The 13,045-nt window shown below is 40.6% G+C and overlaps 1 protein-coding gene across 3 annotated transcripts in view; it reads left to right on the top strand.

Moving 5' to 3' along the window:
- Positions 1-13,045, top strand: part of LOC119731782 (vesicle-associated membrane protein 2-like) — a 28,890-nt gene that overhangs the window by 10,992 nt on the left and 4,853 nt on the right. For 2 of the 3 annotated variants that reach the window (XM_038205051.1, XM_038205049.1), the window contains 2 exons: positions 107-185; positions 2,608-2,739. In XM_038205051.1, the coding sequence (XP_038060979.1) occupies positions 107-185; positions 2,608-2,739 (211 nt within the window). Of the gene's footprint in view, positions 1-106; positions 186-2,607; positions 2,740-7,588; positions 7,611-13,045 lie in introns of all 3 variants that reach the window. The other variant, XM_038205050.1, reaches the window with a different exon arrangement.

Raw genomic sequence — 13,045 nt, 5'->3', positions numbered from 1 at the left:
TAAGATTGGTCTTGAATAGTCCAATAGACTCATGTACATGTATACAAACTCTTATGAAGGAGATTATTTTCAGATGCCATATTTTTCCTATTACTCCGTTCTTCAGGTTGTGGATATTATGCGAGTGAACGTAGACAAGGTCTTAGAAAGAGATCAGAAGCTATCAGAATTGGACGATCGTGCAGGTGAGTCTTATCTTTTTCTGTATCAAGTTGTCTCCAAATAAACCCTAACACTCAATCCTCCAAAATTAACCAGACAGTTTGGGAGAATTTTTAAAGGATGAGGCTGACTGGTAAAAAAAGTCGGTTCATATTGGAGGAAGCATTGTGTCAAGATCGTAGGCTGTACCCAGCATTGTTTATGTTCAGCTATGCATAATTAAAGCTATAGTCCATCATTTGTAATTAGTGCATTTTGTTCATTTGAAGCAACAAAAGTGTTCAAAATCTAATGAAGGGTGCTGAACAACTAACCTGATGAAGATTCAGCTCAGCTTCAGCTGTATATTCCGAGAAAAACAGCATTCTAGGATCTCGATTTCAAATCAAAAGTTGCTGAATCATGTTTTGAATTGTTTTGAATTGCAGCTTTACGCGATGTCGCGCACTGATCCGACGAATTATAGCAACCGCGCACGCCTGTGCGTCGTTCCAATGCTTGTGCGCGCTGCGCCGAATAACAAAACGAACAACTAATTTAAATTTTCCTACGGTGCTTCTTAAAAACTACCGTTGGAAATGCCTCCTTTCGTTGATTTCTTCAAAATGAGAGCTTGCCAGAAAGGATAATTTCACAGGGAGTTTAGTCCCCTTACTATCTTTCAACCAGTATGTTTTTCAACAATAATTACGCCAGTTACTTTTTTGGATAGCTGCAAATGATGGACTCGGGCTTTAAGGCCAACATTATACTGGATATCATCTGAACTGCTTCTGCATATCAGATGCACTGCCTCAATGTGTAACAGTGATTGTTGGAGAATTTTTGCAGGATTGAGGCAGTGGTCACCCCTCCACTGAACAAGTTTATGAAATAACACCTTGTTTTGGAGGATTGAGTTGAGGCTGTATCCAATTTTTACATGGTGGCAATTGGAGGATTTTGTAGGATTTCGTAGGATTGAGAATGGTTCCTAGCCAAAAGGGCCTTGGCGGTTAGGGTTATTAACCCTAACTCCCTAGGCCTTTTTGCTAGGATGTAGCCTCAATCCTGCAAAATCCTCCAATTGGCCTCATCGAAAAATAGCATAGCCTCAATCCTGCAAAATCCTCCGCTATTTCTTGAATATGGTCCATGGAGGGGTGACCACTGCCTGAATCCTGCAAAATCCTCCGGCTATGACTGTCAATAGGCTGAGGCAGAGGCAGTGACATCCTGGAGCAGTGCGGAGGATGTCAAGTATAATCAAGGACTAAATTTATGCACGGCTGAGCATAAACAACACAAGGTCCGGCCCAAGACCTTGACACAGTGCGTACTCCGAAATCAGCAACCCACTTTTGCCATGTAACCTCAATCCTGCAAATTCCTCCAATTTGCAAAAAGGATTTTGGAGGATTCAGGGCGGTTAGGGTTAAAGGGCCAAGCGAAATTTGTCAGAAATAAGCAACAGAGAAAAGTCGTTAAAATGAGCACAGGCCAAAATGTGTACTTGAAGGAAGCTAATGTCATGTGCAGAAAACCTGTAACTAAAATGGTAACAACTGCAGGGTGAGTCAGAATGATCTTGGACCCAAGTTCCCCATTTTTTTTGGTGGCAAATAGAATATATTGAGAAAAACTGAGTGTTTCATACGAATGGTTATTACCTTGTCTTCCACAGGAATTTTGAATTTTTCAAATTAGTGGCTGTGCATGGTGACGAGTTTTGCCATTTTCATTGAAGTGGCTCATTTTCCAGTCTGCACACGGACTTGCTTTTGCCTTTTTTTAAATGTGTCAATAACTTCAAGTGAGTCAGTCACCATGACTAGGTGTGTATTTGTTATTACACTGCTTCTCATCAGTATGCGATTTCAATAAATATGTTGAACCATGGAACCGTGGTCAGAGTGTTTTAGTGTGTGTTCTTTTCTAGCGCTTTCCTTCAAATGGCACAACGGACATGAAACTTTCACCAAATGTGTCCAAAATACAAGCCTATGACATACATGTACATGTATGTGATGCGATCAAGCTAAATGAGTCGTTTGTCTGGAATTTTTATTTGGAGATTCAGGCCACTTCATCACATCACTTCATCACATCTCTTGGTGTTCCGACTTCCGTAATTTTTGAACTAAAGATGGTATCAGCATGCGGTTTTCACAGCAGTAATGCTGAGATTGTGCTCTTTTCAAATATGTAATAAAAATTAATTTGACCAGGGTCGACAAACGACTTGCATTACAAATGTAGCTTGATCGCATCACATATTTCATTTGCTCTTATTTTGATAATTGCTACATGTTTTTTTATATTTTCTTTCATTTGGGTCCAGATCATGAAGCTTAGCACGACTACTTCTTTTTTTTTTTTTACAAAGCTAAGTATATTTTATTCCTTCATCTTTGACCCTAATCTTGACTGTCTTTTTTGCTCTTTCACCCCCTTCTTGTTCCCTAGATGCACTTCAGCAGGGGGCCTCGCAGTTTGAGACGAACGCCGGCAAACTGAAGAGGAAATATTGGTGGAAGAACTGCAAGATGATGATCATTCTCGCCGTCATTATCGCAATTATCCTCATCATTATAATAGGTAAGGCTCCGCCCTCAAAACCGAGCTGGTTTGCCCCGCCCCTTCCGAAGGAATAACATGTACCTTGCGCACAATTTTGTCCAAAAAATTCATAGCTATTATTGCAGTTCACTTGTACACCATTGCTGATGTGCGCACATGCTGGGGTGCTTTTCCCTCACTCGCCGATGCGAGTAAGCGATAGCCCCCTAATAAGGCCGTTTTTTTTTAATTACTTGGATTACGGAATTTTTGGGTCCCCATTTCCGGCGGCGAGCGGGAAATGAAAAAAAAAAAAAAAAAAAAAAAAAATGGGGGCGCCCTATCATCCAACATGGCGGCGCCCATAGAGACATGAAGAAACAAAAACGGGCACGAGAATGAACAGTCACCCAATTGGTGGATCAGATCCGGCAATTGCAGGATCACGATCAGATGGGAACGCAAAAGGTGGATCTGATCCGGCAATTTGACCTGTTAACATCCGCCCGGTGCACGAGTGGCGCGAAAATGTTGCGGTCTCATGAACGAAGAAACACGTTTTCAGGCGTGTAGCTCATGTGGACATTTCCAGCGTTTACAACATGCACAATAAACAACCGCTGAACTACGGGCTAGCACCGCGCATGCAAAAGCGCACATGGTATCCTAAAACTACACTATAGGCCTTATTTTTGTTGCGTGTTCGTCCATTACTAAACCTTTTTCATTCCTGAAATTTTACTTATTTTTCCATCCATAAATGACTCTGAGTCCACACTCACCAAAAGACTTCACTTTGGCACAGAATCATTGAAAAGCTTACGAGTATGCGATGGGAATAGTGCCGATAACGCGGTACGTACGGGGGTGACAAATCTGAAGTATTGATTATAGAAAATTGGAAAATGATGTCGTAGTACATCATGTGACCGTTTCTAACCAATGAGAAGCTTCAGAACCAGGGAATCCCTTATCGATGCATTGGTTTCTGCCGTGATGTCACACGTGAGCGGCTCTGTTGGATTTCACCTTTTAATTTATGCACGCACGGATCCTCTACGGATCCGTGATTTATGTTGGTGAATTCGCGTAATTTTTGTCTGTTAATTCTGATAGTGCTGTTTGAAAACTGACCCATCCTGGCCTAGCATGCAACCATGCAACAATGGCACTCCCACAGAGCGCGCGTAATTCCGAACTCAGTGACCTTTCGGACCCAACATTTCCTTACGAAAAGGTGGATCAAGCATAAGTGGGAACGCGACTTGCGGTTTCGTTGCGGTAAGATAACGATCACACCAAAATGCCGGATCTTGATCCGCCTTTTTCCAAATCAAGTGGGAACGCGGTGTATGTCATGTCGTTCGATCAAACCAGTACTAATACTATGGTTTACAGGCCTGGACAGCGCGCAATATAGAGTTTTTTGTACAATAGGCACTTTTTTTTTTTTTTTTTTTTTTTTTTTTTTTTGGGGTAGTCAGAATCGACAATTTCCGGCGGCGATTTTTTTAATTTTTTTCAAAATTCCGATTTTTTCCGGCGGCGATTCCGTAATCCAAGTAATTAAAAAAAAACGGCCTAACCTGGGCCCAATTTCACGGCGCTGCTAAGCACAAAAATTTGCTTAGCGCAGAAAAGTCTGGCTTATAAAAGCAGGGTACCAGCCAAAACTCCATGTGATTTTCATGCTAAGCAAGCAACAGCTGAATACTAATCATGAGCAACATACATCACATGGAGTTTTGGCTGGTAACCTGCTTTTATAAGCCGGACTTTTTTGTGATAAGCACATTTTTGTGCTTTGCAGCGCTGTGAAAGTGGTCCAAGTTGCAATGTCAGCTCAGAAAAAGCCGCGGATGGAAAAGTGAAAAAAGAAAGTCTTGATCGTTTCTCTGATCTGACGGCTGTACTACGCGTAGTAAACTCAAGACATGGAAACTTGAGTTCAGCCACTGGTTCTGGGCCTTATATTTATAAGATCCTTCTTCAAAATACAATAAGACGTGACCTACCTAGAATGTTGATTGATGTTTTGGGGGAATTTGAGCTATCCATCCGTTTATAAGAGTGTCAATCTGCTGTAACTTTGCGCAAGTCACTCGTTCACCGCACTCAGTATTCACGCTGCCATGTTTGTTTGCGTTATACAGGGTGAGTTAAAAAAAAACGACACCCAAATGTCGGGACCATTTTTTTAGTTAAGTTCCGCATGTAGCACTTTCAAAATCTAGGATATGAAAGCCCAATTCATAAGCTTTCTTTTAGTACAAGAATCATTCAAATCATTCATGTACTTTTCAAGATACGGAATTTTAAACACAAACACCGTTTTAAAGTTCTGTCCACGTGTCACAAATTAGGTAAGTGTTCTTTTAGCAAAACGAAAACAATTTACATTAACCCCTGTGTGAATTATTATAGCTGAAAGAACACTTACTTTTTTGTGATCCGTGGACAGAATTTTAAAACGGTGGTTGTGTTTAAAATTCTGTAACTTGAAAAGTACAGGAGTGATTTGAATGACTCTTGTACTAAAAGAAAGCTTATGAATTGGGCTTTCATATCCCAGATTTTGAAAGTGCTACATGGTGTACATGCATTTTTGGGTTTCCTTGTTTTTTTTACTCACCCTGTATGCCTCGCTTTGATTTTCAAGATGGCGTACCCTGATAAAGGGCTACTAGGACCGGCTGCAAAACATTCTCTGTGTATCCATGTGACATTGAAGCTATGCTGTCTGGCCCAAGAGTGAATGTACAAATTAGGCTGGCGCCCTTAATAGCGATGACCGACTTTCACATTATCCTCTTTAGTGTCTTCTGGTAACCTGACAAAATGGCCACTATTGTGTACAGTTTTTAAGTTATTGGGTTATTTGTTCGTGCATGTTCTTGTATTAATGTGTTTGAAGTCTCCAACAATTTCCTATCAAGATCATGAACTGTGCTATTTTTCATGACGTTGGTTTTTTCTTTGATTGCCTTGACAAAAATCTGATTCTTGGGATGTTTGAAGTGGGTCATTGGCAGTGCATGAATAAGTGTGCTGTGTGAAGCAGTATTTCCAATTAGACAGCTCTTGTTACTAAGTGTGTGTTATTGTAGTAAAGTCAGACTTAAGAGGGCACTATTCATGAAGGGGTTTTGATTTTTGTTTTTGTTGTTGTTTTTGTTTCATGTTTTTTTAATTAAAAAACTGGCCTTTTCTGTCTGTGGCTACAGATATTTATTGTAGGATGTTGCTAAAAATAAAGATGAATTTGTTCTAAATAAGTATGCAAGGTTTTCCCTGTTCAGAACACTGCACCCGACAAATTAGCATTTGAACTAACAACTTGTAGAAACAATCACCACATTAAAATTCATCTTGAAAAAGCTGTCGGTGAAAATAGACATACATGTGCATGTTCGTGAACCCTTAAAAACAGTTACGGGTACATGTACATGTAGATTGAAAAAAACTTTGCAAAAAATGTTTGTCAATGTCGGTTACATGTACCGATATGCACCCATGCAAAGCTGAACTGTGGCTTTTAAAGGAAATTCTGTACTTCGATTTGATCAAATCTTGGCCTCTTCTCCACCTTAAAATACTTGTTAAGGTCTTCAGGCTGTGTGTACTAGTTGCCAGAGCTAGTTTGTTTGTTTGTTTTTCTCTCTGTTTGTTTGTTTGTTTTTATCTCAAGTAACGTGTGGCAAATTCCCCACAATGCACTTGTGTTCCTTTTTGTATTACCCATGTGATTCCTTGTAAACACAGGTATCCAATAAGTACACATCACTTGCTATGCAGTTTACTTTCCAGGGGCATCAAGTGCCATGTATTAAAAGTGTATAGTTGCCGGACCGTACTCTCCTCAATCCTGCAAAATCCTCCTAAATCTTTGGCTTTTGAAGGAATTTGGAGGGATAGACTACATATCGTCACCGTCACCACGAACTTACACTCATGCGCGCTTGAGGGCGCTGCACGCGCATGTATTTACAGAACAGGGATATTTTGGGTTTTACAAACTGACATCCTCCACAGTGCGGCACTCTTAGAGCGCACCCCGTGCATTTTCGGTTTCACGAACTGACACTGATCTTAATTTATCCAATTGAAACGCTTTTTAATAAAATATTTGTATAATCACACAAGTACCGGTACACGGATAGATTAAATTCGTGCCAAACCTTTCAAACCGTTTTTCTCCGTTCTGTATTGCTGCATCATGCTTGGGTGTCAGTTCGTGAAAACGAAATTGTACGGGGTACGCTCTAAAGGTTCCGCAATGTGGAGGATGTCAGTTTGTGAAACCCAAAATATCCCGGTTCTGTAAATACCGGTACACGTGCGTGTAGCGCACTCAGGCGCGCGTGAGTGTCTGTTCGTGTTGACAGTGACGATATTTGCCCCACTGAGTTTAAACTTGTCAACTTCCATCTTGATTGAAATCAATAAAATTTGGAAGAAGACTTAATCACAGCATTATGTGAATCTTTCGGAAAAGGAATATGTGTGTGTTCTATGTATAATGTAAATGCAAGCAGCCAATTTCACGAAACATCACACAAGTGGCGAAAATCCACTTCCACCACATTTCAGTTATGACACATTTCACGAAACGTTTCACAGTTGCGGCGTTTAAGTTACGTGTTTCGTGAAATCGGCTGCAGATCCGTGTTGTTTTTTGCGTACAGCATTCCATCCAGTGCCTTGAGTTCCGAACAAGTGTCTCTTCGTTTTTTAATTCATCTCATATCGTGTTTGAATAACCATCAGCTATAACATTGAGCGTTTCTGTTTCTTTGCTTTCTCCATCTCTCTTTGTTGTTTTTTCCCCTTCTTTTTTTTTTTCGATGAATGCATTTTTCACTTGGCTTCACTTGTTTGCCTTTTACAGTGTGGGCTACACAGGGCTAAAGGTATGCTTAACGAGTCTAATTTTTTGTTTTAATGGCTTGCCTCATGTACAGTACTTGTGCACAGCCCAGTATGGTGGTCAGTGGTTGTAAAATGTATATGTTCAGAGTATGTAAACGACATCTCTTAACCTTAACAGAACTCAACCCATCAAACCCCAACGGCATGTTTTGTTGGAATCTGTCAGGATGGGTACAGTACCCCTAAACTGACAGTCTTTTACACTGGGTCGGCACACCTCCAGAATCAAAGTCAGAAATATGTGTGTGCAGTTTCCCGTATGGTGTTGGAATTTGCCAGGATGAGTATGGCTCCTAGTTTATGCTAGGGAGTTAGGGTTAAACAATCCCCAACCAGCCAAAGTCCAACACCAGGTTTTGTTGGGATCTGTTAGGATGAGTACTGCACTAGTAAACTGACTGTGCTGTATGTGGGATTAGGCATACCATGAATAAAAAGAGTCCAACTGTTTATGTGCACAGTTTACCATATGGTGTTGGGATTTGCAAGGATGAGGAAGGGTCCTAGTAAATCACCCTATACCTAGGGGGTTAGGGTTAAGTTTGTATCAGATTGGGTTACACATCCATACATACAGGTACTGTACGTCCTATTCAGCCCAGTACACAATCCCCAACTGTGACAAAGTTTGTGGCTACGACTGGAAGTATTTCTTTTTTGCATGATACTTAAATGTGAGTGTGATATGCCATTTGTATGGTAGTACTGATTTTGTAAGGAAAATTTGACTGAACAAAATTGGCCTAAGTTTGACAATTTTTCATTTGTGGCCAGGGTAGACTGGTTCTCGCCTCCCCCCCCCCCCCCTTTAAGACTTGATAATGTGGAGAACGTGAAGCAGTCTACTAGCAAGGTGGATCTGTTTGCACACAAAGCAAAAATAAAAGTCTTTCCAATGGTTGCAGACACCAAATGATTTTGCCATCAGGCATTTTGCCACCCACGTCTTAACTGCCGTCCCCACCCCTGTCTGTTTGGCTCCCCCTCCCTGCCCCCGCTCTTTCCCCCTCCCCTGCCGCAGCAGCCCCCCCCCCCCCCCCACCCTCTCCTTCCTGCAAAACAAATTCTCAAATCCTCTCAAACTTTCCTTGGGATTCAGTGCTGCCATAGGTAATGCACCAGCAAGACAGCTTGGCATGTTATGTCGCATACAGTGAATTCAATGTGTTGTGTTTTGAGTTGGCATCAATGTTTGTGGCATTGGATCTCTGTATACTCACGAGCATATATACATGTAGCTTGCTGACTGTGCATGACTTCATTGTGTATTTACTTTCTTTGTATGGTAAAGATGTGCCAGTAAGTACAATGTACGTCCAGCACCTTCTAATGGGAATTGTTCCTTTGCTGTATTATGTACATAATATGTAGAATTGACATTTAAACAGTCTTCAATGGAGGGAAAGGTACAAAAGGGGAAAAGCAACACTAAAACACTGAGCACAAACTTTATTCAGTGAAAAGCAGTGGGTGTAGAGGTCAAAGGTTAGATCTCAGGTCACCACAAAGGTCACAGTAGGTCACAGGTTAGATCCTAGAGGTCACCACACGGGTCACTATTAGTGGTGTGCATTTACGGGTAGTGCGGGAACCGGGTACTCTATTGAAGTAAAACACGGGTATCCGGGTACTCGTAAAAAGAAACCCAACCCCAAAGTTCAAATTCTGGAAGTTGTCTGAAGAGCTTTATACCTGGAAGCTTTTCACTGCAACTTTCACGAGGGTCGTTTGTCTTGCGTTAAAAAGCACATAAACGTGAAATCTGTAACTAAGTAATTTGGGAAGTAATTCAGTGATTTGTAAAGTTGGTTACGGGTACCCAATCCCACAATCTGGAATCGGTTCCTGGCAGCGGTCGGGTACTCGGGTGCACTATTCGGTTCCGATGCACACCCCTAGTCACGATAGGTTATTTTATAGCACCAGTGGTGACATGTATAGACCAAACCGAGCACATCAGCACTGTACACACGGAGGCCCCCTTGAATGGCGTAAGCATTGTAACAGCTACCAGTATTCTGATACTTGGTCATTGGGCTGTTGCTTTGTACAATAGCTGGTACAATAAGCCATTTGCGAGTTACATTTGAATAAAATCTGGAACGCTGACTTAATCCAATGCTTTGCACGTTTTAACTTTGCATTCTCCTGACCAAAGAGACTATATCACGTGATTCGGGGCAAGCCTTATGCTAGCAACCCCCAGCTCCGGTATGGTCTGGTGTCTTTGTGCCATCCTCTCCCATTGTGAACAATGTATTGGTGCTGAACATCTCTTACGTAACTATGCAAGAGCTTGCCCCGAATCAGGTGATTAGCAACAGTGTCTTTGGTCTGGAGAATTCAAAGTTCAAATGTGCCAAGCATTCTGAGCAAGTCAGTGTACTAGATGTTTTTCGAATGTAAATCACAAAGGGTATACATGTAGGTTACTCGCATATGGCTTATTAGTGGGGCAGAGTTGGGAAATATTTTGGGGAATTATGCCTTTGGTGATACAAGCATGGCATTTGGCACACAGTCAGAGTACAATGGCTGTAGGGCCATCGCGGATCTGTCCGTTGAACAAATATAGGTGGAATAACAAGCAATTTTCAATTTTTTCAAAATGGCTGCCCTTGCTTGTTCTACCATTATTTTTTCAAAGGACAAATCTGCGATGGCCCTATAGCCAAATATCTTTCTAATGTCATACTGTGTGCCAAATGCCATGCTTGTATCTTCAAAGGCACAATCCCATCAGCTATCTGCCGAACTAAATGTTTTAGCCATTGATTATGGCTTCCGTGAATGTACATGTACATGTACGGTACATCAGAACAGGGTAAACTGTGGAATACATGTAAGCTCACTGTTTTTTTAAAAATGTTTTTGGGGGAGGGGAACTAAATGCTGTAATGTTGTGAAAAGGGCAATTCAAAAATCCAGCTGAATATCAGATTGGAGTAACCAAAATAACGATTATCGGCTGCTATGCAAAAACTGGAGCCAGATGCATTCTGGGATTGCTAGCAATCATTAACCACAAAAACGCCATTTTTTTTCTGTTGCTTTTCCAAACCACTGTAGGTCCTCGTTTTTTACCTAATATATGCCATGTCAGTGTAAAATATCATTTGAAAGTTAATTGCCCCAGCATGCAATATGATATTGCACTTAGATACTTGAGTGTACAATTAAGCACATTAACCGCAAAACTAACCTTTTGTTACGTGATTAGATGTGCAAGTAGCAATAGGGCTGTCCCGAATACCGAGTATGTAGATATTTCAAAAATCAACTGAATATTCAAAAAGCTTTTTGCCGGTTTAAATATTCAGGAAAAACAATATTTGCATGTATACACACGACGGTGAAGTCATTTTCAATAGTAAAGTTGTGGCGTTTTATTGTTAGGTGCCGCTTCTTCTTTTTTAAAATACATCAGCAAGTCAGTTACTTTGAAAAATATGTCGATGCATGTATACACATGATAATCTTGATACTACAACAGGCGCACGCAAACCTCGATCAGCGGCCCATAATACTGATCACCGTATGCAAATTTGAACCGGGGTGCTTGTCTGCAAGATTTGACTGGCACAGCATGCAGTTGCAACTGGCACATGTAAAACTTGGTCCGTGAGTTTCAAATATTTGAATATTCGGTCAAACACAGTGTCGAATTATTGAAAATTCATTTATTCGGAAGTGGACAGCCCTAATTAGCAAAATCAGATTTGTATATACAGTATCTGTGATGCCTTGGTTGAAGAACGTTTCCCCATGTGACTACCTTGTATCAGTACGCCTAAGCTGTACAGATAACGTGACAAGTGGTGTCATTCCCTGCGATACCTTCCAAAAATGTTAGCCCTCTGTTACAACTGATAATGTAGTAAAATGAAAAACGGATAACGTATCACCAACTGGTAATGTCACAGAAATTGACCAATACTGTATCACCAACCGATAATGTAACAAAACTTAACTGATAGTGTAGTCAGATGTACTATCGGTCGTAACTGATAATGTAACAACAATTAACTGATGATGAAGTACATGTAAAATCTACTACTAGTCAATTTTTGCTACATTGTCGGTTAGTGATACAGTATCGATCAATTTTTGTGACATTTTCGGTAGGTGATACGTTATCTGTTTCTTTACTACATTATCAGTTGTAACAGCCCTCCCTCAGCAATCCATTATTCTAACCAATTACTTTTCCCTGCGAACCTCTAGGTACCGGTACATGTGTTAGTATACAAATAATGAATGTTTATGAGTGCAATGGTAAGAATAATTTCTTGAGGTGACAGATGAAAAGTTCCATTCCACGAGGCGAATTTCATGTGTCACCAAATGAAATTGTTATTTCCATTGCACGAACGTGAAACATTCATTATTTGCTTTCATATAACACCTGAATAAATCCTTGTCATCTGATTAGTTGACTTTAATAGCCAATTTATTCAGGTTAAAACTGTTTGAAAGTTTGACAAGTTCATCATATTTAATTTATGCAAACTGTTCAACAGGTTGAGAACAATCATATTCAATTTATCTCGATTTAAAACAGCGCCACCACCGGCAGCAGTGACACCGTGCAATGGAAGTTCTATTCACCGGGCAATAGAATTTCCATTGCACTGTGCGCTGCGCGCCATGGGCGCGCCGTGCGTTGGGACGAATAATTCAGTGACATGTGATCAACGATCCACCAATCAGATGACGGGGATTTATTCAGGTGTTGTATAATATACAAATAATGAAAGTTTTTTAGTGCAATGGTAAGAATAATTTCATGAGCTGACAGATGGAATGTTAAAAGTGGAATGGGACATCCCATCTGTCACTGAATGAAATTATTCTTTCCATTGCACGAATGTGAAACATTCATTATCTGTTTTATACAACACCTGAATAAATCCTTGTCATCTGATTGGTCAGAGCCACCAAATCGAGTGACCGTGCAATGGAACTTCTATTTACCGTGGAATAGAGCTTCTACTTTTGCGGTGCGGACGGGCCCTGGGTTGGGACGAATTGTTCATTGACGTGCGATCAACCACCCATCCATCAGATGACATGGATTTATTCAGGCGCTGTATAATTCTACCTTATCATTTGTTAACTTCTATCTTTGTTAGTTCTTTTTTGAGTCATAACTTAAATGACCCCCTTTTGATTTTCCGAAGGTGACTCGTGCATATACGTAAGTGTTCCGAAATTCGAAATATTCCAGAAAAAAAACCCAAACAAGACAACTGGATTCAAAGTTACTAGAACTTACTGTTCCATCAGACTTTGTAATAAAAGTCAAGCAGATGTCAGGAACAAGAGAATGTACATGTAATATTTGTTTATGATTCCTTAGCATTGCACTTGCATTTTGTTTGTAACTTTTTTCCCTTGCTTTTTCATTCTTTCACAG

The sequence above is a fragment of the Patiria miniata genome, unplaced genomic scaffold (assembly GCF_015706575.1).
Source record: "Patiria miniata isolate m_02_andy unplaced genomic scaffold, ASM1570657v1 HiC_scaffold_24, whole genome shotgun sequence".
Taxonomy (NCBI): Eukaryota; Metazoa; Echinodermata; class Asteroidea; order Valvatida; family Asterinidae; genus Patiria; species Patiria miniata.
This window is presented reverse-complemented; position numbering and strand designations above follow the sequence as displayed.